We start from the raw sequence: 24,299 nt of genomic DNA, 5'->3' as shown, positions 1-24,299 counted from the left end.
AACTAACTAACTAACTTATTAACTACAACAACTGGCCTGAACTTAAAAAAAAAAAAAAAAAAAGATATCGAAGCATTTGCCTAGCTGGAGTAATATAATGGCACTGGAGACAGCAGTGTATTGATAAAACTGATCAGTTTAGTGTAGATATTTTTATTAAGTGTCACAATTGAATTGAAAAGAATGTGATGCAAGAAAAAAGTTTAAACTGCATCAGATGTTGTAACTGTGCTGAAAATAAATATATAAAGTGAAACAATATAATATATAATCTTATTATTGTGTCTATTCTGTTTTACTGTAGAAGCCACAGCAAATAAATTTAGAACGATTTAAGGACCCTCTTCAGGACATGACCTGTGTTTGAACTGGGTCCCCGACATTCAAAGTCAAGATTTAGCAATAAAATGTAAAATAAAAAGACTCAGCTTGAATATTTAATATAAAAATTCTGAACACAAATCTCTTTTTTTCCAAGAGGAGTATGTTTTTGATTTTGTTAAATAAAGAGTAAACAAATTTATAGATTTGTTCTTCTGAAGGCAAAAAAACAAAAAACAAAACACGATGTCCATGTACAGTGTGTTCATTTGATGAACTACGGTGGGTTTTTTTTTTTACCAACACTGACATCTACTGGACAGAATTGATATCACAAGTTTAAAAAGAAAGCTTTTATTATTGATTGACAAATAGAAGTAGCAGTATCAAAACCGCTGCACTGTAAAAACCTAAGTCAGTCATAGAGAATCCAATAAATACACACAATATGCACCACTGATTCCACTTTCACATGTGCTTTGATAATACACAACTCCTTTTCAGCGTTTCACATACACACAAATATGAGCAAAAGTTCATGTGGAAATACTGTATATATTTAAGTACCAAATCTTCAGATATATAATAAATAAAACCAGTGCGTTACATCACATTGAAATTCATCATATCATGGTTACATTGTTTTCCAAATGGCATTTCATGTGAAAACAAACAATTCATCCTGTGTTTTCCCGTAATTGACGTTGCCCCTGCTCATCAGTCTGCATCACAACAGGGGTGAGGTGAATTTCCATCCATCCATCCATCCATCCATCCACCCGTCCATCTACTGCTGGGGGGGCAGTAAATGGTTCTCCAGCAGGAATGCAGCCCTTCGCCTCATCTCTCTTTCACCGTTGTACTGAATGGCTTCCAGCAGTGAAATCCCACCTTGTATCACAAACTCCTCTGATACCTGACAAAGAAAGAACAACATTTTTACATACTGACTGAATTTGGTACAAAGGAAGGAGGATGGTTAATTTTCAGTCTGACTGTGCCTTAATGTACCTGTGAGCTGCTCAGAACCATCATGTACAGGACATCTAGACTCAGGGTCACGATGTCTTGATGGGCCATTTTCAGCGTGGTGCTGAGTGCAGACAGCAGTCCAAGCTGCGCCAGCTCCACACAGAACTCCTTCTTCTTGTGGGCAACATTTGCTAGAGTATTGAGTACCTAAGCACAACATGTGATCAAAGGTCAGGTGGAAGATACCACTGAGAGCATCACCACAGACCATTAGAACAAACAGTATTCTCTACAACTGAAAGTATCAAGGTTTGGATCCAGCATGCACTGACCATGGTGTTGATTCCTTGAGAGAAAGACAGGAGCTGGATCAGTCCTGGGACCAAGTTGAGAGTCAGGAGGGCAGAGCAGAACTCAACAGAGTGAGCTGGAACAAAAACAAAAAAAAAAAACAAAAAAAACATAGGGGACACTGTATGATCGAATTCTGGGTAAATTCACACAAACCAGTGAATATGTGTTTATCAGATTTAACAGAGGTGAGAGATCAGGGTCGAACCTGTGAGGTTGTTGAGGACCCAGGTGGTCTCTCTGGCCAGTGATGGCTCCGTGTGCAGGTAGTACTGGAGGAGAGCGCACAGAGCAACCACGAGATGAACGTCACCCACTTGAGCGCTCAGGTCTTCCGGTGGGCAGGAGGACAGTAAGTTTCCAACACACCTCAGCAGTGGGCAGACAAGCTGGAGAGGACACGTTACAGCTTACTGCCATTCAGGTGGAATAAAGACAACACAGCTACAAGTAGCTTCAGGAATAGCTCTGAGAGCATGGATGAAAAAATATAGTTTACAACTGTCATAAAAAGGAAATTCATCAAAAATAAATACATAGTAAATGTTTAGGATGAATGTTCTTAAAGCAAACATTTTTGCAAGATAAAGACTGACAGTCAAATACATATAGTTTAGTTTTAGATAATTAATTTCAAAACATGAATATGAGGTTTATTTAAGTAAATAAGATATAGACATTTAAGGTGATGCTTGATTGATACAAAGCTAAATATTAATAAGTACCTCAATAAATGTGCGAATTGAAAGACATAAGATAAACCAAACACAAATACACAAACAGAAAGTAATACAAACACACACTGTATTTGAAGAACAATTTTTTTTTTACCAGCTCTAATCCTTCCTCCGTCTTTCCTTCGGCCACAGCACCACCTAGTGACACCAAGAGGGAACTGCAACGCGGCAACGCCCCTTGAGCCAACAGTTCTCTATTATCGGCAGAGCTGGGAAGAGACAGCCATTTACATGAAAAGTTATGAATGTAATATTATATACGAACAGAAACACACACCGACTCCATTTCTGGAAGCTCTCACCTGCATGTGAGGTAGTGTAAGCACCACGCACACTCGATGGCAGGAGCCAGGCCAAACTTTGGGTCAGGCGTCAAGACTGACAGCAACTGTGGCAGTAAGCTGGAGGACAGGACAAACCTGAAAACAGAGACACGCTTGGGTTTCTTGTCAACAATCCATCACAAAATAATGTTTTTAAGAGTCCAGAGTCCAGAGTGAGCTTACGGGATGACTTTCACAGCAGCATCTTTGGTTTGGAGAAGCTGAGAGAGAGTGAAGCCCACAGCCTCCACAACGGCAAGGTTATGTCTCTGATTCTGGAAAGACAGAAAAACATCTGGTAAATGTGTTAAAGCTGAGCCGCTCTAACTGATTTAAACAGTAACAAAGCAGCATGCTGATTTACCTCCATGCAGTTAGCCAGAGCTGGAATGATTCCCTGAGCCAGGAGCTTCTCTTTCACAGCATCACCGTCTGGGCAAATGTTACCGAGAGTGTAGAGACACAGCTCCTGTGTGCATACGAACACACAAACATGGAAACTTTTCTGCATGGTTAAATAATGACTATATCCATGTTGGTATAAACGGAGACACACTGTAAACTTGGTGCTGGGGCCCGACAGGTAGGTGAGCAGGTAGGGGGTGGCGGGCAGACAGGCGGCCGCCACACCGGGGTGGGGAGAGTGGGACAGCTCGTGAAGACACCGTGCAGCCTGCAGACGGCACTGAGCGTCCGAGCCGGTGAGGAGGCCGACCAGCAGATGCATGGCGTTCTCCTGCCTGAACAGGAATGACAAATTCATTGACAGACACAACCCTCGAGACACAAACGCTGCGATTAGCAGCAGAAATTACAATCATACTTTATGAAGGTGAGCTGTGCTGATGGGTCTCGCAGAGCCTTACTCAAGGATTTCAAGTGGGCTCCCTTGTCCAGTCCGCTGTGCTGAAGCCTGTGGAACGATCTGACCACATCCTGGAGACACATGGAATTCACAGGTCAGGAAGGTCTTCCACTTCATTCAAACCGACAGCCAATGTCTGTCGCTCGCCTCTCCTCCTGAGGTCGTGTCCATGGTAACATCTGGCGGCTCCTCATCTTCATTCACCAGGAGTCTCTTGCTCACAAGCTGCTTGTCCCTGCGGGCTTGTCTCAATTCTGCAGCAGAAAGAGCAAAACAATTTACACTTTATACAAATGAAAGTGATCTGTCACCCCAGACACCCTCCGGTAAGCTTGGTCAAATTTAGGGAAATATGTCTGAACCAGTTCACTCATGCTGAATGCAAGTGAATGAAAAATCCTGCATGATGAATATTGTTGAGGATCGTGTTTCCAGTAGGCCACAAATGTCCAGAAAACTGCTTATAATATATATTTTCATTCTTAAAATTATGAAACCAGGCTGAACGGATGGATCTGATCCTGGAGTTAGTGGAAGGGGTTCAGAATCTGGCTGGATATGAATGAACTGTCATCATCCTGATTATGTATGACAAAATTAAACCATCTCAACGTGACGTTACAGTAAAAATTGGCAATATATAATCATAAACGGATAAAAAAAGTTGTGTAATAAACCTCCCTAGTAGGTTCTATACATCACGTGAAGTGTGATTTGGTCAATCCTATAAAAAAAAAAGTGCTGAATTTTTATCACCGGTTATGTTCAGTTACAGAAGTGGCGTTGATCATGATCGATCATGAAGAGGTTGAATGAGTTAAAATGAGTTGAATATGAGACGTAAACAAACTGTCGTTGTGGACGGACGGATTAAACTCACCTTTCTCCTGCTCTCGTCTCTTCAGCCGGAGCTGCTCCAAACTCTCCGGATGTCGACCAGCTTTATGACGAACTTTATTCAACCTCCACATCTGGAAGTCAGTCAATTAACGAAAAAAATAAATAAACAAACAAAACAAAAATATCAGTATCTCTTTATGTTTCGTATTTCGTCACTGAGCGGATGTGCTCTTCTTCGCCGTTTGTCCTGACCTGCTGCTGCTGCTGCGGCCACTGCTCCTGCAGCGCCACCCAGTGGACACTGCTGCCACTGGCCGGTGCTGCAGCTTCTTTCATTCACTCCAGGGCAGACAAACGTTCCCACAACAGCCAAACTCTCACCTTCTTCCATACAAAGAATTCTCAGTCTATGCCAACAACATATGACGACGGGTACTTGTGTCTTTGCCTAATTTGGCACCCTGCTGTTATAGTTTTTGTCAGGTTCAGAGGAAATTGGACATCTTTTGCTTCTTATCCGTCATCATACCGTCACATATTTCTCATTTTTGTATCATGTATGTTTAGTTTTGGTTGCTTTGTGTCCCACTGTGTTGACTGTCCTTTTGTTTGTTCTCATTGTCTCATGCTTTGCATGCATTTAAGATTCCAGACATTTACTCTCTATTTAAAGACATTTCTATCACGATGTTATTCCTCCTCTAGTCACGGATGCATTCTCAGGTGGGTGCAGATGAAACAGAACCCAGGATCCCATTTATCCATTGATATCTTTAGTGCTTTGGCCCTGAATTAAACTGTATGCTCATATCACCCAGTGCAATGGCTCATCCATAGATACGAGGTAGATTTTTTCAGTATTTCAAGTGACTGCCTGTCATCAGTAATTTAAATAATGAGTAAAATAGAAATGGATTTAGCAGTTATGTTGAAGTGAAATTCACTTTAATAAGGGGAGATCCCAATAACCCGGGACTCTTATGACTGAATACTACAGCTTTAACCATCACACTCTAAATAAGACCATTCAAACCATAAACATTAAGTAGAACATTTAACCTTTATGTCTTAAACATTGCAAAAGAAGATTTAATAGCAGTTAATATTTTGGATGATATCCGAATCACAAAATCCATATGTTTAACACCAGAGACAAGAGATAGAACAGGCATAGTTGATTAAAAAACTATGTTTAATTTTATGAAAAAATGCAATGTACATGATGAAAGGCTGTATCAAACATTTAAAACTGTCTTTACAAATTCAAATGCAGAGCTTTGTTCCAATACCAAAATAGTAAAAACAGTCTTACTGTGAATAAATACAAAATTTGTTAAAAAAAAAGAAAAAAAAAAGATTTGCACAAAATGTCTGCATTTTATGGGAAATCGATAAAACACATGCAAGTATACAGAAATAAAACGGCAGGATCAATTTGATAATCTGATTCTTATTTTTTTTATCTATGCTTGATAGTCTGATTTAAAATGATCATAAAAACGTGACATACCAGTTCTTACATAATCGCTGCTGGAGATGTTCAAATAGAAATTCCTGAGACTGAAAGGGGCATTTCTCTCTCCTCCAAATGATCAGTTTATGAATTACACACCAATGGCTTCTGCTGCACTGTCATTCATTTCAATAAAAGATATCGATATCAAGTTTAAAAAAAAAACATAGCAGACAACAATTGTACAACAGAAAACTTTTTTGTTTTTAAAGTACCACAACGAAGGTGTCACTTGATAGATTTAAGCGATTCTTCCAACCATAAGTACAGAAAAAGGGAGAGAAGTCAAAGTGCCTTCCTCCTCTGGTTCAGCAGGGACGAAGGAGTAAACATCCTCACAACTCTGTGTTCTCCAAGGATTTCCTTTTCTGTGGGAAACCACAAAAAACACGATTCATTATTATTAATATCAAAGCAGATCACACCGGTCAGGGAGTTATGAGCCTGTAGCTTGAGGAGGACGGAGCCGCGTTACCTTTTTGTGGCTACTTGAGGCAGTCGGCGTTGCTGCAGCACCTTGACGCGACGCTTCAGGAGTTTCTGGGATCACAGTGGATTTTTTTTCTGAGAAAAGAAGGGAAAAAAAAGCTATTACATTAAACTCAATTCAAACAGTTATGTTTTTTTTTTTAACTTACTTTTCTTCTTGTCTGTAAGTGGGGTCTCCAGGGTGAATGGAGGCAGCGGCTCGGAGTCAGCACAATCCCCTTTCTTCTTCTTCTTCTTCTTCTTCCCTTCAGGCGTCTGGATCGGCTTTTCATCGCTCAAGCTGCTTTCTGTTGTGAACTTGTCTTCAGCTACTTCCTCACAAAACGAGCCATTACGCTCAGCTTTAGCCTTTAACGTCGTCTTTCCTTCGACAGTGTGCTCTTGGGGTTCTCCAGCTGTGCTGTCCCTCTTTCTCTTCTTCTTTTCTTTCACTTGAGGACTTCCCTCGATGTCAACACTGTCTTTTTTCTGTTTCCCCAATGTCATTTCTTCAGCAATCTGCTCTGAATCGACTTTCTCTTCCACTGCTGATGTTTCTAGCTCTAAACTCCCCTCTCCAGCCAACCTCTTTTTCTTCTTCTTTGCTTTCTTTTTCTCAGCTTTGTCTTCAATACACTCACACTCTGCAATCTTGTCATTTGTCAGCGCTGTGCTGTCATTTGGTTCTGTGTTTTCACAAACTTCTTGTTCTGAATTCTCACCATTTATCCTCTTTTTCTTCTTCTTTGCTTTCTTTTCTTCGGCTTTGTGCTCCAGCGTTTCCTTGCTGCCAGGAACCGTTTCATTCAGATCCACCTGCTCTGAAAATCCCTCACCGGCATCAGTCTTTTTTCTCTTCTTGACTTCTTTTTCTTCTGTGTGCGCGAGATTGTCTTCTAGATCATTCATTTCATTTTTTCTCTTCTTGGCTTTCTTTTTTTTCACTGCTGGCTCCGATATGTCCTCGCTACCAGCACTGCTACTTTTACTCTCCACTACATCCTTCTCAGTGTCATTCTTTTCATCATCTCCTTTATTTCCCTTTTTCTTTTTCTTACTCTCCACTGGTCTATCAACACACTCTTCTGTGACTTTTTTCTTGTGCTTCTTTTTCTCCTTACTATCTTTTTCTTTTCCATCTTCACTTGTCTCATTTGGAATTCCTTCCACTTCAGCATCACCCGCCTCCTTTTCCTTCTTCTTCTTCTTCTTTTTTCTGGGCTCAGACGTTTCTTCGCAAACATTTGTCGTTTTTTGTTCAGAAGGAGAGACAGTGGAAGCCGGTGGTTTGTCCTCTGCAGCTTTCTCTTTGCAGGAAGTGGCGTGCGTCGTGTTTATGGACTGGCTCTTTTTGGGTGAACTCGTCTTCGTCGGTGTCGCAGCTTTCTTCTCCCCATCTGCGCCGGCTTCATCCGCCCCGCGAGTCGTCTGGCCGGGAGAGGCCGTTTTTGCCGAGGGCTTAGCTCGGGGTTTTCTGACTCTCTTCTTGGGCGCAGGCGCGGTGGAGTCCAGAGCGTTGATGCTGTCCATCTTGGCTTGGTCAGCCTCTGCAGACAGAAAAAAAAACAAATCACAGTACAGACTCTGCTGCTGTTTTCCGAGGTTTGTTCACGGCTGGTGTCGTCCCGTCAGTTGTCCTGGAGGTGGAAGGAGAGGAAAACGACTGGAAAACGCCGTCAGCATTTCATTTAGTGAAATTAGCAGGTTGACCGTCGACGTCAGCATCTCCACACATCAACAGCTCGCTCAGACACACACTTGTTTTCATACACACACTCCTCCCTACCCGTCATGGTCAGGAGCAGTTTCTTCCACTTCTCTACATCCAGACTGCTGTCAGAGTCCGAACCCTCTGCACCTGCAGTCTTCTTCGTTCCTTTACTCTTTGATTTCTTTGCCTTGACATCCCCGGCAGGTTTCCCTTCTCGTTTTTTCCTTTTCGCTGGAACAGCCTGAGAACATGAAGAAACAGGTGTGTGTGTCGGGTGAAGTCTGAATGCGCCGTACAAACAGAAGCGAACAAGTAGAAAACTCACCTTTTTTGTCTCGGTCTTCTTTGGAGGTTTGTCCTTCTTGTTCGAAGTGGTTCGTTTAGCTGGAAGACAAAGTTTAACAGGAGTTAAACCACACTCAGCAGGTTCACCACGTGTCTCTGAAACGCCCTAAAATTACTGCTGATATTCTAAAGCAGGGATATCCATGATTGCAATGTGATGCAAAAACTCCATAAGCAGTAAATTTGCATCATGTGAAGCAAAAGAGAATCTCTCCGGGAATCCCAGACATGACTGTGAGTCTCTTAAAGAAACAAAATATCAATGGATGAACAAAAAAAGAAGATGCACCTTTGGTTGGTGTTCCTCCGCCTTTTGATTTGGCCGTTTTGGCAGAAGCAGAATGCTTTTTCCTTTTGGAGTTCCTGTCAGGAGAGGAAGCGGCGGACATGTTGTTACAGCAGGCGTCCATTCAGAGCGTTTGTTTCTGAGAATAAGTGCGAGCTCGTGCTTACTTCAGCCATGAACTGTAGATGTCTTGTAGGGATGAAGACAGTTTTGTGTCCCCCTGCTCGAAGACAAGAAAACTTACAATAAGAATATGAACTGATTAATGAAGCTCATTACAGATGATAATACAGAAAGAGTAAAGCAGAAATGTGTAAAGAAGTAGTGTAGTTAAACAGTTATTGTTACAGTACAACTTCATTATAACAAATCATTTCAACTATTAGACTGTCACTGTCGATAGGTATAATCATAGATCCGACAGCCTTAGCTTACATTTAGGATTTTGCGCCTCTCTGAGAGCAAAACACTGATTTTGGCAGCTTACAAACTTAAAATAATTACTTCAATGCAATCTGGTTTAAAAGATAGAGTCACTGTGCAAAAAAACTTCAGGTTCAGATATGAAGATTCTGAGACTTTTATTGAGAGTGAGCAGAATAAATTTTAGTGATAAGAAACAGATCTAACAGAATCCTAAATGAATGGCTTAAGACGGCTTAGAGGCGAGCTGAGGAGAGATAGCAGAGGATGGAGGACATGGAGCTGCAAGAAAACAAGAGAGGAAGACCTCAGAAAAGGCTCAAGGCTGTAGTGAAGGACGCAGAGATGGTTAATGTAAAAAAGGAGGAAGGAGAAGATAAAGCGAGGCAAAGAAGACAGCGATACAATGTTCTTATCCAGGCAAACACTGCAGACGTGTCAGATTTTAAGACAATACAAAACCCCAAAGTCCAGAAAATGTCAGTTTTCATATAATGATGTAATAGATTAAAAACAATCTGCCTAAAAACTGTGCTTTGTTGTTTACTTCTGACAAAGCTGTACAAATAGCCTACTAATTCATGTTTGACTTACATAACCAGTCAACATTAAGACTTTCCGTATTGTTGGCCTGGTTCCAGAAGGTGAGGACATGCTTGAACAAATATGAAGATTTTTCAACTGAAATTGAAGAAGTGAAAGCAAAGAGCAGCACGACACTTATTCAATAAACTATGCAAATGACTTGAGTTGCTTTGAGGTGGGAGATCCTTTTCTCTCCTTGTAAGTTATATCGATATTATAGCCACAACGATCCTCCTCGATCCCACGAAGAGCCCGCCCACCTGCCTGAGTGACTGCAGGTCATAAGCTCTCACTTCAACCATCATGAAGCGTTTTGAGAGAGTGGTGTTTTCCCACATCCAGAGCAGCAGACCGTACGCTCTGGACTCCTGCAGTGTGCCTACCAGCCCGGCAGACCCACCTCAGACTCATCAATGCTGCCCTCAAATACCCCCCTCTCCCACCAGGAAAACAAGAGTCCTCCATCAGGACGCTCTCTGTTGATTTCAGGAAGGAGAGGCTCAAGAGCAGCTGTACCTCCTGAGGAAGTTTGTCTCCAAGGATCTTCAGCGTTTACTAAAGCTGCATTACCTGCAGAGTGTAGTAAAGACTGCTGAGAGCATCACAGGGAAGCACTCAGGATTTACTGTACATAACACTTTACATAACTCTGCAGAACTCTGCTCATGCACTGCATAGTCTCTCTTTTGTTTTATTGCACTGCTCTTTGACTCTTTGTATACAACATTTCATTTTTAATGTTGACATTCTCTGTAGACAGCAGAGAAAGAATTCCATTGAACACTTGTACACATGAGAACCTTGAAACTATAAGGCATTGTCCAATATCATTCTAAATAATAGAGTTCTCAAAGGAATTAATGAAATGTTGAATCTTTGCATTTTAAAAAAATAGACAAAAGCTAAAACGTTCTACCTAAACCAAATTTAAAACATTTTACAAAAGTCCAGCTAAAGTTATTAAAAAGGTCATGCGAGAGGCAAAACTATCACTCTGGGATATTATTACTGTAAATATAAACGATTTCCTCCAGAGTCCACATGTTCACCTCTCATTCGACTACTTTATGACAGATCAGATCAGTCTTTAAACATCATTATCTTCATTGGAGTGACTATCAAGCTTCTAAAGCAGTTTTTAATGGCACAGCACGCGGACCTCGTCAAAGTAAATCACACACAGCAACACGCGAGAGAAGAACCCTGACTCGAGGTCTGGCAGCTGAAACATCGTTGCAAAGTCTTACAGCGCGCGCGCGCGCGCGCGCGTGTGTGTGTGTGCAGTGTCGACCTGTGGGCTGAGCCTCTGGAGCTCCTCTGCAGCTGAGTGGAACCCATGCTCCTTCAGGTGGGAGAAGATCAGCTGGATCAGCTCCGGCTCTGATGCGTTCACGGACATTCTGAGCGAGCGAGGAAAACCGAGCAGCGGCCACGCGGAGCTGGAGGCCGGGGAAACTTGACAGCAGGAGCAGCTAGATCAGGTTCAAACTCAGAAACACTCAGGCACTGGATCCCGCATGTTTCCACGTTGAACTTTCACCGCAGGATGTCGTTCTGCTCGGCGCCGCAATGCACCCTGGGAGATGTAGTTCGTAAGTTGTGGCGTTCAGGTTCACGCTGCAAACATGTAGTATTTACAGGTATCTTTTATAGACGATTCACCTCTCATTAGACCACAGTACATTTACCTTTAGAGACAAGAGACGAGAATACAATGATTTAAATAAGATTTCACAGACATACTCATGTAAAAGTACAACGTGGTATTTAAATAACGTCTCAGAGTAGTAATAACAATGATAATGCACGAAACAGTCCAAACACTGCAGATATAAACATATGGGGGTTTTATGAGGGATTTAAATGTGTTGAGGTTATACCATGTAGTCACAAAGCTCTTGGAAGAGTGAGTTCAGTTGAGAGTGGCTCTCATGAGCAACTAAGAAGAGGAAAAAGAGATTATCGTCTGATGAATGGAGGTGACAGGTGGGATTGTATGAATGAAGGCAGTCAGTGAGATGGAGCTGGAGGTTCTTAGCAGGTTGTTTTATTAATTATGTGCTGTGTAATGACTTTTATAGCAGTTTCTTTTCTTAAAAGGATACTTCAACATTTTGGCAAATTGGCCCATTTAGCGCAATTCCTTAGTCATTTCGAACAGCATACTTAATGTTTTTTGTGAAAGGCGAGCTTTTGTTTATTCTGTGGTGAGTCGAGGAGGGCTTCGCAGTGGACATAATGGAAGTGGATGGTATTTTTGCTTCCCCTCATCAAACTCATCAAATCCACAATCCAACAACCCCCAAACACTTTGGTGGACACGTTATAATCCGCACATTCACTACGCTGTGGAACACCAACAAATAATATTGTAGCGTTATGACACTGAAGCAAATACTGGCAACTACTTTTTCTTTTGAAATCACTACGCCCAGACGCCATATTTAGTAAGTAGTTCCGTCTTAGCAATCTTCACAAAAACAACTCAATCTCATAATTTTGGATTAATATTTCACAGCGTAGTGAATGTGCGAATTACAACGTGTCCACCAAAGTGTTTTGGGGTTGTTGGATTGTGTATTTGATGAGTTTGACGAGGGGAAGCAAAAATACTGCCCACTTCCATTGTGTGAGTCCCGAAAACCTCCCCGACTCACCTCTGGATAAACAATAGCTCGCCCTCACAAAAAAAGTAAGTATGCTGTTCGAAATGACTAAGGAATTGCGCTAAATGGGCCAATTTGCCAAAATGTTGAAGTATCCCTTTAAAATAAAGCATTTTTTTTTTTAAATAGCCTTACTATGTGTTAAATGTAGTTTCATTCCCAACGCACATCTGTTTCTTTTCACACAGAGGCTTGAATCTCTGGTGACACTAAGCAGAAGCGATACTCACACATGTCTTTGTCTTAAAAATACATTTTTCACTACCTCCATTTGAGCTGCTCAAAAGTAAGTTAAGACTGTATGAAAAGTCATGGCAACACAGAATGCCGGGGTGTAGTGTATATGCAGCTGTGATTACAGATGTGAAAAGCTAGAAATAAGGAGAGAGCAAACATGGACCAGAAGAAATAAGACAAATATCCTACAGGTCGCAAAACGAACGTTCCTTTTTCACTTCTTTCTCTTGTGGCTGCAGAGTTCTTGACTCAGCTTTCCTCTTAAATCTATTCATGAGAGGAAAAACAAAACTGATTCACGAAGCCAGACAATCCACAAACTATCCAAAAAAGATTTTCTCATATGAAAACTTGCTTGGAAGGTCGGCCTACAGTCTTCAGGTGTGTTTGAGTAATTATAGTGACTTTATTGTTTTTCTGGTGAGAGAGACTTGCTCAACAAGCCATGAGGGTGTAGATCTGAGAGAGCCTTTGGTTAGATGTTGGATCACACTAGATGTTAGTGGCGGGTAAGCAGAGGGTCAGTCGGAGCAAAACAACCAAATAACAGAGTGCCATTCATTAGGAGGGCAGGAAAGGTAAGTGGTGTGTCCAAACCCAGCGTGAGTGGGTCAGCTTGATTTCACCATCTTCCACAGCCATTCTACCCTGAAACTCAAACATTTTTACACACTTTTGGTTTGGACTAATGATCTGGCTATGAGTTTGACTCAGCTTTTATTTTAAGAGCATTTCTGGTACAGACCACCTAGGTTTCAGTCTAATAAAATAAATAGTAGAATGGGAAGTATAATATTTCCTGAGATTTATTTTACTTTAAACTTCTAAAGAAGTTGATATATGTTTTAACAATATTTTAGACTCTGAAGTAACAACAGAAGTAAAGCAGCAACAACAAGAACTCTATGACTTTACATCTTCTTGCACAAGAAGTGGAACATTTCCTTTATATTTGATGACACGTTGCAGTAAAATGACCTGGATATTTGTACAGGTTACCCTTGTGAATGGACGTCTGTTTTACAGGAAATAAATCTACTTTACATTCCCTCCATTCAGCGACACACATCTGCGCTCTCTCTGCAGGTAATTACCGACAACTACAACCGGAGAGAGGTGTGTCACTGCCTGTCAGCACTGCCACATTCCTACAGTAGTCAATAAGTTACACATTGCAACTTTTTTTTTTTTTTACATGAGAGAATAGGCAGCATGTTGGGAGACTACTTAAAAATAAACAACTATAAATGTAGTAACTGTAGATTGTTCTCTCAATATCTTCTGATTGAATCTCCTCCACATGTGGCTCTGTATTAGAGTCTTTATGAAATGTTGTATTGGACCTGACAGGCCAGGTGCTGCTGCAGCTCCGCCAGAGCCAAATCAAACACATCCTCAGCCAAGGCCGGGAGCCGGCGCTCAGCGCCCGCCTTACCTGTGAGATCCCGCTTGGTGTCACATGATGCGGTGATGTAAAGTATCCAGAAGGAACAAATCTTCATCGCTTAAAAACAAAACCACACAATATCAGAATGAAGAGCTGAACTTTAGGATGAGTTTACTGGGGGCAGCCACCCCAGATCCGCCTGGACAGAGAAGTTTCAGGGTGAGGAGATAGTTTAGCATCTGCTTTTGTACAGTTACTTCTCAAAGCAGTGTAAAAGATGGCTGTGAGGATGGACAAAAACGTCTTGAAAATGTTAATGCGAAAAAAAAAAAAAGATTTTAGCTAAGAGAATCAACAATAGCTGCACTTCAGAAGTCTGAAATCAAACTTCACTGTCTTCTCTGTTTTCAGATAAAAATAGCTCCTGGTCATTAAATCAGAGTAGGGATTAGATTTACATGTGTGTATCTTTATAGTCAGCTGAAACTTTAGCTTCTCCTGTGTTTTCTCTGGCTTTGTGTGGTTTGTGTGAGAAATTCTATGTGAGTCTCTTTTGGCAGTCACACCAAAGAGGACTGCGGCTGATCTACATAATTGCGCCTGGTTTTATAGACTGTTGTTGAAAAATGGTCTAAAGAGAAATGTCCAGCAAGCTGTGAAACAAGGGCACGATTGTGCATCGCAGGAAAGTGACAACCTGAACACACATGGATGAAAGGGTTTGACTTATGGCTGGGGCACAGGAAAAAAAACAAAAAAAAGAAAACTTCCAAGCAGTCTTACTCAGATTAGAAAATCGGGATGAGAGGGGGAGTAATGTGCAGGATTACCGGCAGGGCTACGGTGATTAGAAAGGGGGTAGTGTTCATTATGAAGGGCAGCCAACGTATTCGGTAACAGCGCCTCTTCCTTTAGCCAAAGCCAACATCTGGCAAACGCAGACACTGAGCGGCAGCAGCCATTCCCTCCGTCTCAGCTTCCCCTTCAGCCAATAATTACAATTTGGGGACCCTCATATGCAGACTTTGTTCCTATTATTATATCTTCTAGAAATGACAACATGTTGTGAGTGTGTGAGCAGGTTCGTGAGTGTATGATAAAGAAAACAAAGCTTTTTGAGCTTTTTCGTGACCTGAATTACTTTTCATCAGCACATGGTGTGAAAAAAATTTACCAGTAAAACAGCCACAGCCACACAGACAGGGAGAACATGCAAACTCCACACAGAAAAGCCCCCGGACCTTCACACTGTGGGGCCAGACCATGAACCGTGCAGACCTGTGTTTTATCGTTCTACTCTAATGTAGGAGAAATATAAAACTATATATATTTTTTTACATGTATTTAATTCAGTTTAATTGAATCCAATTTGTCATAGCTGGATTTGTACATTCACATGGGAGAAACTGTAGAATCGGGACGGAATCTGAATTCAAATCTGAGACAGCTATGACACATAGTTAAGTAGCTGCTGTCACATTTTAAAATATCCATCAGGCGTTTAGCAGAAAGGCGAACCAAACTGTGACTGTGTGTGTTTGGCGTGTACGTTGAGGTGACCAGCGGAATGATTAATGACATGAAAAACATGACCTGAGTGGTTTAAGAGTCTGAGAATGCGATCTGCAGACTTGCACTTTAATTTCCACTGAGCCCAAAAACAACGCAGTGTGAGTGCTTCATTAAAGCAGAGTGACCTTTGTTAACGTGTTGACGCGGTCGTTTACTGGGTTCGAATGGTGCCATTCCCGGAACAGGACTGTTACCGCTGTTTAATATAAATAATTTATTTCTTATTCTTAGCTACAGCCTGAGATAAATCCAAACAAATAACCGTGAAAAAAATAGCTTCCAGAGGAGAAATGTTTATTTAGTAAGGGTCACTGAAGTTCTTCAACTTCTGCAACACCAACATCTAAAAATACTGACATGAAGACATATCTTGGTTGATGGTTAAATTCTTGGAGATTTTTTCATTTTTTGGTAAATGTCATTTCAAAAAAAGGAACAACACCTCTGATGCATCTTTTGGTGTCAATAGTTCTTCACAATACAGGATGACAAATAGGCAGATATTTGTGTGTGCTTGTTTGTTGTTCTGTGGTGCTGAGTGTGAGGTGTTGTTGACCTGGCCAGCTGCACAGTTACACCTGTGGCCAGGAGAAAACAGATGAGTCACATCTCTCCAGTGTGTCCAGAGACGCTCTCTTTCCTGAAAGTCACCCAGATATATTAATGACTGTCTGTCCGACTCGTCTCTGCTGCCTCACAGGTGACATTAACCCATTGCTGAACTACGAACCATGAACTAATATCAGCTTCACACACACAAGTTGTGTAACGTGAAGTATCTGACCTGTAGCAACGTTTTTTTTTGGGGCCCTCAGATGTCTTATAGCAGTTCCCTCTAGGAAAAATACATAAATAAACACACCGGTGTCGACCTTCAGGTGCAGCTCAGTTATTTTTTTCTCGCTGTTTCCTGGTTTGACCTGAAGCTTTGAGATGCCTCTGCTGCTGCTGGGCAAACACGCCCAGCCACAACTCCATGCCCTTTGGGGGAGACTCACGCTTCCTTTTGGCTGCCCTGCGACCTCCGTCCCCACAAGTCTTTATATCAACATTTACAAGGTGCGGTGTTTGACCATCCAGCACGTTGAGCAATGTCTGACTCCAGCCAGACGTTTGTTTTTCTCTCTGCTTTACCTTAGTGACCTTGAAGTGTCCAAGAGATTTGGACTAAATTGAAAAGTGTAATTGGACCTTATAGCGTCACTGCAAACAAACAAACTATGAAGTGTAATTCCATAGTGAACACACTGTTTATTAACTTTAAGACCCCAACTTCCTATATATTTTTTTCATATTTAATAAGTTTTACACATTTTTCTGAAGTTCTCCTCAGTCCTAAAGTGATTTTCACGTCACGTTAATCTGATGAGTGTCTCCAGATCATAAACTCTGATGGCCCAGGAGCCGCGATCGGGGCTCAACAGTGCCTTTTAATGTTTTGTAGAGTACTTCTTTGACTCGCTCAGAGATGTTATCAGAGCCTCCCCTCAGGTTGGCAGCACTAATAAAACATTAGGAATAATAAGAGGCTGTTTGTGAGGACTGGGCAGTGGAGTGAGGGAACAGTGTCTCTGACTGTGTCTGTGGGGCCCCGCAGTCGCCCCGGGACTCAAATCTCCCCTTTAAACAACATGTTGGGGTTTTTTTTTTGAGTGAGGGTCTTTCTCTGTAGACCCTCTGTCAGCCGGAGGCAGGAGTCCTCTCTGCTCTCCACTAACCTGTGCAATTTGCCGTGCGGTTTACTGAAATGTCCATGAAGCAGTGGGAATGAAGAGGAGTGTGTGAGGCATGAATCTTTTGGCCGATCTCATGCTTGAAGCACATTTTATATGGAATGTAGCCAAAACCAACAAAACGGTACTCAACAAATTTATGTTTTGTTCCCTGAAAAATTGTCCAGATTTAGTAGTGAGTTCAGTGAGATGTAAAGTCATCTTTAACACCTGGATGTAGTTGAGATTATGTGGATGTGGGTGTGTGTGGGTGTGTGTGTGTTGGGGGGTTGGCGTGATTTCAGCAGTGCAGTAAAGCAAATGGGTGGAGTTATTACAACCACTCGGGAATGAGAAATTCTTTCAAATGAGGCAGAAATATCCAGTGAGGATGGATGCATAGCTTTTCTTGGAGGACATTTAGGATCACCCAGAAGACATCCAACTGCATAAAGGGTCATTTTTGACATCTGTCAAGAGGATTTCTTTTGTTTTTTTTTCCCTCCTAAACTTTGGTACTGTACCATGATTTGAGTAGCGAACCTCAATACTTGTAAACTTGAGTGATCTGAAGAACCTCAGGAACCATGGCAACCGCAGCTCTGACCGGTTTCTCCATGATGAGCCTGCTCAGCCTCGGGTATCTGACCTGGGACATGGGGAGCCCCAACCAGGTAGAAAACGAGGCTGATCAAACACTAACAGACAGGTCTGCTGTCCCACAACCTCCTCACATCATTTTCATCATGACAGACGACCAGGGCTTCAACGACATCGGCTACCACAGCTCAGACATCAGGACACCGGTGCTGGACAAACTGGCCGCGGATGGAGTCAAGCTGGAAAATTACTACATCCAGCCCATCTGCACCCCGTCTCGCAGTCAGCTCATCACTGGCAGGTAGGGAGCTGGTTTCTTGTTGCTGGTTTGCGCTGAACTTTTCAAACAAATTGAAGTGAGTTCTTTGGGAACATTTGATGAGTTTAACCAAGAAAATTTGCAAAAAAGAATAGTAGTACAGCAGCTGTCAAAATGTGAGGAAATGTGTGATTGTTTATTTTTCTTATAAAATAGAATACTATTAACATTTTTTTTCAGTACAACTTTTATTGTATGTAAACTGACTTTATGATATTCTGGATGATCATTAAATGTAAAACTTTAGTGTTATTATTTACACAAATAGCATCTTCAACAAACATAGTTATTTATTTATTTTTATATGCAAAGCACAACAATTCCACTGCGATTTAGTTTGTCCATGTTGGATAGTTGAATATGTACAACTATCCCTGTTTTGAATGGATATTGTTGTTTTGAACATATTTTCGCAGTTTTAATGGTAGATCACGGTATTTTTTATTTTCAGTGGACACATCTAAGCCAGTTGTAAAGTACAGTTGTCTTAGAAACAAACCTATTTATGCCTTTTCAATGGTATATTTAATAATATTTTGTCCCACATATTCATTTTGGAACAATCTTGTGTGTGTTATGCAGTCCGTCTTCTGTACTGTTATTTCCTTCATACTGTGCTCAGTTACACTGATTGACTCTCAAGTGAAATTCTTCCTTCTCTCCATTATCTTAATCATTCGTTCTCCAGGTACCAGATTCACACGGGTCTGCAGCACTCCATCATCCGTCCCCGTCAGCCCAGCTGTTTGCCCTTTGACCAGGTCACTCTGCCCCAGAGGCTTCAGGAGCTCGGCTACTCCACCCACATGGTGGGCAAGTGGCACCTGGGCTTCTACAAGAAGGAGTGTTTGCCCACTCGCCGTGGATTTGACTCGTACTTTGGCTCCCTAACGGGCAGCGTCAACTACTACACCTACGAGTCCTGCGATGGCCCGGAGCTGTGTGGCTTTGACCTTCACGAGGGGGAGTCGGTCGCCTGGGGTCACAGGGGCAAGTACTCCACCCACCTGTACACACAGAGAGTCCGCAGGATCCTGGCAAGCCACGACCCTCACTCTCAGCCGCTCTTCATCTTCCTCTCCTTCCAGGCTGTTCACACGCCTCTGCAGTCCCCCCGGGAATACATCTACCCGTACCGCGGGCTGGGAAACGTGGCGCGAAGGAAGTACGCCGCAATGGTCTCGGCTGTAGATGAGGCGGTTCGAAACGTAACATATGCTCTCCGCAAGTACGGATACTATCAGAACAGTGTCATTATCTTCACGACTGATAATGGCGGCCAGCCGGTGTCTGGCGGCAGCAACTGGCCCCTCAGAGGACGGAAAGGCACCTACTGGGAAGGTGGAGTTCGCGGTCTGGGGTTCATCCACAGCCCTCTCCTGAGGAGGAAGAGGAGAGTGAGTAAAGCTCTGGTGCATATTACTGACTGGTACCCTACACTGGTCGGATTAGCCGGCGGTAATGAATCCCTGACCGAGGGGCTTGACGGGTACAATGTGTGGGAAGCTATCAGTGAGGGAAAGGAGTCCCCCAGACTGGAAATCCTTCACAACATCGACCCTTTGTACAACCGCGCTCGCAGTGGCTCTCTGCAGAAAGGATACGGCATTTGGGATACCGCCGTCCAGGCCTCCATACGAGCGGGCGACTGGAAACTCCTGACAGGGGACCCTGGATATGGAGACTGGATCCCGCCACAGGTGCTCCCGGGCTTCCCCGGCGGCTGGTGGAACCTGGAGCGTCACTCTGAACCCCGCAAGTCAGTGTGGCTCTTCAACATCTCGGGAGATCCCTACGAACGGTACGACCTGTCTGAGCAGAGGCCAGATGTTGTGAAAGAGCTGCTGGCCAGACTGGTGTACTACAATCGCACTGCGGTGCCTGTAAGGTATCCGTCGGAGGACCCGCGAGCTGACCCCCACCTGAATGGAGGCGCCTGGGTCCCCTGGGTGGGGGACGAGGAAGAGGACAACTGGGACAGTGTTTACCAGAAAAAGAACATGGACTGGAAGAGGAAGCTCAAACTGTCCAAGAGCAGGTCATTTTTCAGGAGGCTCAACATGAGGATAATGTCCAACAGAATATAGAAGGACCGAGACTGGCAGAAAAAACAAACTGTTTTGTCACAGATAATTTGAAGATATAGTCATAAAGTCATGATATATCTCATGTATCAAAAAGACAGAAAAATATCTAAAAAATAATGACATAAACTGAAAATGTGATCATGTTACAGTTATTAATATTGTATATAACACAATGGGTGTAACCTGACAAATATGGCAAGATCATCTGAATGTGTTGTAACTGTCGTTCATGTTCCTAAAGACTACCTCTGTCAGTGTCGTGCTTGCTAGAAGATTTCATTCATGGAAGCTGTTTCTCAACCTTTATTTATTGATGTACACTATTTACAGTACAGTAGTAAAAGGACTTGAAATACAGCACAAATCTAACTCTATTTTTTTAGCCACTTGATCTTTATACATTTTCCACAGCTGAGTTGGATGCTTCCCGTCGTGCAGGGCTTCCCAACCTTTTCCCAGAAGAACCACATCCGTAATTACCCTAAAAATTGATAGTAAATTATCATGCCAGAGCTTTAGAATGGGTTTTTAAAGACTTTCAATGAGTTGGAATTGAGGGACGTTAGAGTTTGCATGTTCTCCCTGTGAAGGCGTGGACTTTCTACAAGTCCTCCAGTTTCCTCCAACAGTCCAAAAGCAGTGTGCTGTGAATGGAAACAAAGCACACAGTGACATTTATCAAAGCTATGAAAATAAAAAAAACAACAACAAATGTTACTGCTCTCAGAATATTACGCTATTGAAGGCTTCATCAGTAGAAACAGTAGAGAAGGTCTGACAGGTAAACTGAGCCACCTGAGTGTTTTCCAACCTTCAATTGTTGGATCCTCCTGCATTACCTTTGACAAGAGCTGTGGAGCCTCTCTCTAATTTCTGATTCACTGAGACGTTGAAGCAGTGACAAACACCGTCAGACACAGCCTCTCTCATGACACACACAAACAGGAGCCTGCTGTTTATTTATTTATTTATTTTGAAGGCTCCTCAGGCAATCTTCTGTGATATCTGAACTTCAGATGAACCCCAAGGGGTCTTTTGCACACACACACACACAGACACACACACACACACAGACACACACACACACACACACACACACACACACACACACACACACACACACACACTTTCAATTTCACACTTGTGATTTCAACATAGAGGGCTTTTTTTTTTTGCGTCACGTGCCAAACACGTTTCTTCATGTCGCGCACTGCCGCACACTGTCAACAGGCCTCATTTGGAGAGAGAACTGCAACTGTTTTCAGCTCACTTCCTTCCTTGTTGCGGCCTGCGCTGCCACTCTGAGTGTTTCTTCTCTTTGCTTGGCACATTTAAGGTGAGGATTATAACGGTGTCTATTTTTGGATTTGTTTTGTGGATGACACAGAAGTATGGAGACATTTCTCATTCTTGTGATGTTAACTGGAGGAGCTCATGGTAAGATTATCATCACAAGAAATAAACATTTTGCCAGAGCAGCAGCATGAATACTTCCTTTTTTTTTTTTAACGTGTGTGTTTATTTGAATGTGTCTTTTATAGCATTTCTTCCAGCTGCTGACTCTGAATGTGATGCCACACAGACGTCCCTGTGCTCGGTCACTCTTGGCGGATCCGTCTTCATCCAAGTCATGAGGAACGCCAGCGGACATCGGCTGCAGTGCAAGAAGGAGATCAACGGCACATCCATTAAAGTGTTCACCTTGAGGAAGGAGAAGGTCACGTGGCACGATGAAGCTTCTAGAAACAGAACAGAGTTCTTCATCAACAATGGGACTCTCAAGATCATCAGCGTGGAGAAGGAGGACTCGGGTCAATACACCGTGCAGATCCACACTTCAGATGGCTTACATGTGACAGACGTTACATTTGAACTGTATGTTAAAGGTAAGTTTCAACTTGTGCAATCTAATCTTCAACTTATACTTGTGTTAAAAAAAAAAAAAGCAACATGTCCTCAATTTATTCTTCTTGGTTGCTTTGACAATTGATAAAGATGACAAGTCATTTAAGATATTAAAAAAAAAAATACATAAGAACAATAAAAAAAAATTAATTCTCATCAAGGCAGGTGTAAATCCCACTCAATCAGCACTGATTTACTAACGATTCATTTGCGCTAAATGAGTGAAGAATATTTCTTTGATGTGAGGAAAAGGAAGGGTGTTCTTTAAAGGCAGGAAGCGGTTATGGTTCAACTGCAGCTTTCGGTTTATATATGTTTTTTGTGTCAATTCTGTATTGTCTTACTCATACTGAAAAGATGAAATTTGTTCGTAACTGAAACAAGAAATCATGCCGAAAATCAGTGTGCAAACAGTGGGTACTTGTATTTGATTTAAGTTTAGGAAACTTTTAGTGGAAGTTGCACAACAGGATGTTTTGTTTTTGTTTGTTTTTTTTATCTGAAACAGCAGATTGTTTGAGACTTCTATAAAATATGCCAAATTTTGTGATACATAGCACTTGTCAAGACCAAATGTATTTGATCTAATGATGATTGCAAATGTTATTGTGTATAAATACACAACAACAGGATAACAGGTCAATTCAACCACAACACTCTGGTGAAAATTCGGCACTAAAGTACATTTCTGAATATAACTGTGATCTCTCTTCTCAGAAAACCTTAATTTTATCCTGATTACGGTCTGCGCTACACTGGGTGCCATTGCTTTAGTGGGGATATGTTGTTGCTGTGTGTTCAGAAGAGTAAAGAATCGCAAAAAGTCAGGTAATACTCTGTTGCACTCATGAAGAATAAAGATAAATATCTGTATGTTTACATCACTAATTTTAGTGAATGAAGAAAAAGTAGAATGTGATTTTCTCTGCTTGAACTATGTTGCTTATTTTAAACAGGCGCAGCCATATAAGGAAGAAGAAAAAACCTTCAGAAGTTTGAAGGTAACTGTGCTAAGGGTTACTGCGACGAGAGGAAGAGTCACAGAAGACTGCGAAGTGGAAATGAGAGGAGCTATGAAAATGGATTACATAATAATATAAGATACAATTTCTGAATTGTCCCTTCAGTAATTTGTGTCACATTTTGATGTTACCACATGACATATAATCTCACAGTTCAGATCAGCTTTGTAACTGGAGGAGTATCCAAAACCACAGAATGTAGTTGAAGAGTAAATGGATCCAGTGCTTTAATCCAAACAATAGAACCTCTATATACTTTACATTATCACACATACATTAAAATATTTCAAGACTTTTTTATTCCAAATTTTGTGTTGCTCCATGATGCATTCAGTACAACAGTTTGTGCAGTTATGAAGGTTTTTGAGCATATGAGTTATAAAGTCAGTTATGTACAGAGGATGCATGAATTAAAGACATTAAAGTGATAAAAAATCTGATAATGAGTTGTCATTTTTTCTTTTCTCTGCAGCTTTTCTGTAAAGCTTCAATGTAGACCTTAATCATGTATGATGGTCGAGCTGGGCATTTTTCAGATATAACTCGAATTAATGCAAGCGCCATTTTTTTCTTCCCATTTCCTCTCCATATCATCCTGCACATGGGAACCATGTAGTCTATTATGTACACTGTATTATTTCTCACTGATATTTATATGATAACGTTTCACTTTGTGTATGGATCTCAGGTCTGATGTAGTCAGAAGAGCAGCTGCAAACTGAGGTGAACTATAGAAAAATGCAGATGTTATTGTGAAAAGTTTCCTCAGTGGTCAATATATATATATTTTTTATAGTTTTTCTTGCAGTTTGTTTCACTTCCTTCATTTCTGACTGTTTGGGTGATTTTTCTTTGACTCATCAGATGAAAATTAACCTGTTCTCTTCAGAAAACACACATTCACTGAAATGAAAGACTCCAGAGGCTTTTTCACACTGCTGTCATATTTCTATACTTTGACTGTTGGAGAAAAACTTCAGCAAAAAAACCTCTGCAATGAAACTTTATGAATTCATTGATGAGACTTTACAAAGCATGAATACTGTACTTAG

At 41.7% G+C, this 24,299-nt stretch overlaps 3 protein-coding genes across 4 annotated transcripts; 1 reads left to right on the top strand and 2 right to left on the bottom strand.

Annotated features, from left to right (window-relative positions):
• Positions 1-679: 679 nt before the first annotated feature.
• On the bottom strand, positions 680-23,133 carry tmco6 (transmembrane and coiled-coil domains 6). The gene is made up of 14 exons (XM_030112175.1): positions 23,106-23,133; positions 9,432-9,437; positions 4,450-4,540; positions 3,717-3,823; positions 3,528-3,640; positions 3,261-3,444; positions 3,069-3,173; positions 2,888-2,979; positions 2,684-2,800; positions 2,476-2,590; positions 1,853-2,033; positions 1,626-1,720; positions 1,333-1,500; positions 680-1,237 (listed from the first exon to the last, which is right to left on the bottom strand). The coding sequence occupies exons 3-14, from the start codon at positions 4,538-4,540 to the stop codon at positions 1,109-1,111; spliced, it is 1,497 nt and encodes a 498-aa protein (XP_029968035.1). The 5' UTR covers positions 9,432-9,437; positions 23,106-23,133; the 3' UTR covers positions 680-1,108.
• LOC115403287 (nucleolar and coiled-body phosphoprotein 1-like) lies at positions 5,626-11,272 on the bottom strand. Of its 2 annotated transcripts, none has more exons than XR_003933198.1 (8): positions 11,032-11,272; positions 8,900-8,952; positions 8,736-8,809; positions 8,427-8,485; positions 8,177-8,342; positions 6,557-7,937; positions 6,398-6,486; positions 5,626-6,290 (listed from the first exon to the last, which is right to left on the bottom strand). XR_003933198.1 is itself a non-coding variant. In XM_030112151.1 (8 exons), the coding sequence occupies exons 1-8, from the start codon at positions 11,137-11,139 to the stop codon at positions 6,258-6,260; spliced, it is 1,959 nt and encodes a 652-aa protein (XP_029968011.1). In that variant the 5' UTR covers positions 11,140-11,272; the 3' UTR covers positions 5,626-6,257. The 2 variants fall into 2 exon arrangements, 1 of the variants encoding a protein (XP_029968011.1); XM_030112151.1 differs by having other exon boundaries at positions 6,561-7,937.
• Positions 17,902-20,320, top strand: arsia (arylsulfatase family, member Ia). Its single transcript, XM_030112164.1, has 2 exons — positions 17,902-18,215; positions 18,922-20,320. The coding sequence occupies exons 1-2, from the start codon at positions 17,902-17,904 to the stop codon at positions 20,318-20,320; spliced, it is 1,713 nt and encodes a 570-aa protein (XP_029968024.1).
• Positions 23,134-24,299: the final 1,166 nt, after the last annotated feature.

Source organism: Salarias fasciatus, chromosome 2 (assembly GCF_902148845.1).
Source record: "Salarias fasciatus chromosome 2, fSalaFa1.1, whole genome shotgun sequence".
Classification (NCBI taxonomy): domain Eukaryota; kingdom Metazoa; phylum Chordata; class Actinopteri; order Blenniiformes; family Blenniidae; genus Salarias; species Salarias fasciatus.
This window is presented reverse-complemented; position numbering and strand designations above follow the sequence as displayed.

What these genes read in the sequence shown, in the direction of transcription:
- arsia (XM_030112164.1), top strand. Translation starts at nt 17,902, where the DNA reads ATGGCAACCGCAGCTCTGACCGGTTTCTCCATGATGAGCCTGCTCAGC. An exon ending in AGTCAGCTCATCACTGGCAG is followed by an intron (nt 18,216 to 18,921) that starts GTAGGGAGCTGG and finishes TTCGTTCTCCAG; the next exon opens with GTACCAGATTCACACGGGTC.
- tmco6 (XM_030112175.1), bottom strand. Translation starts at nt 4,540, where the DNA reads ATGTGGAGGTTGAATAAAGTTCGTCATAAAGCTGGTCGACATCCGGAG. An exon ending in GAGACGAGAGCAGGAGAAAG is followed by an intron (nt 3,824 to 4,449) that starts GTGAGTTTAATC and finishes TTTCTGCTGCAG; the next exon opens with AATTGAGACAAGCCCGCAGG. An exon ending in GCCCCAGCACCAAGTTTACA is followed by an intron (nt 3,174 to 3,260) that starts GTGTGTCTCCGT and finishes GTATGCACACAG; the next exon opens with GAGCTGTGTCTCTACACTCT.
- LOC115403287 (XM_030112151.1), bottom strand. Translation starts at nt 11,139, where the DNA reads ATGTCCGTGAACGCATCAGAGCCGGAGCTGATCCAGCTGATCTTCTCC. An exon ending in ATCTACAGTTCATGGCTGAA is followed by an intron (nt 8,810 to 8,899) that starts GTAAGCACGAGC and finishes CTCTCCTGACAG; the next exon opens with GAACTCCAAAAGGAAAAAGC. An exon ending in ACTTACAGACAAGAAGAAAA is followed by an intron (nt 6,487 to 6,560) that starts GTAAGTTAAAAA and finishes TTCTTTTCTCAG; the next exon opens with AAAAAAAATCCACTGTGATC.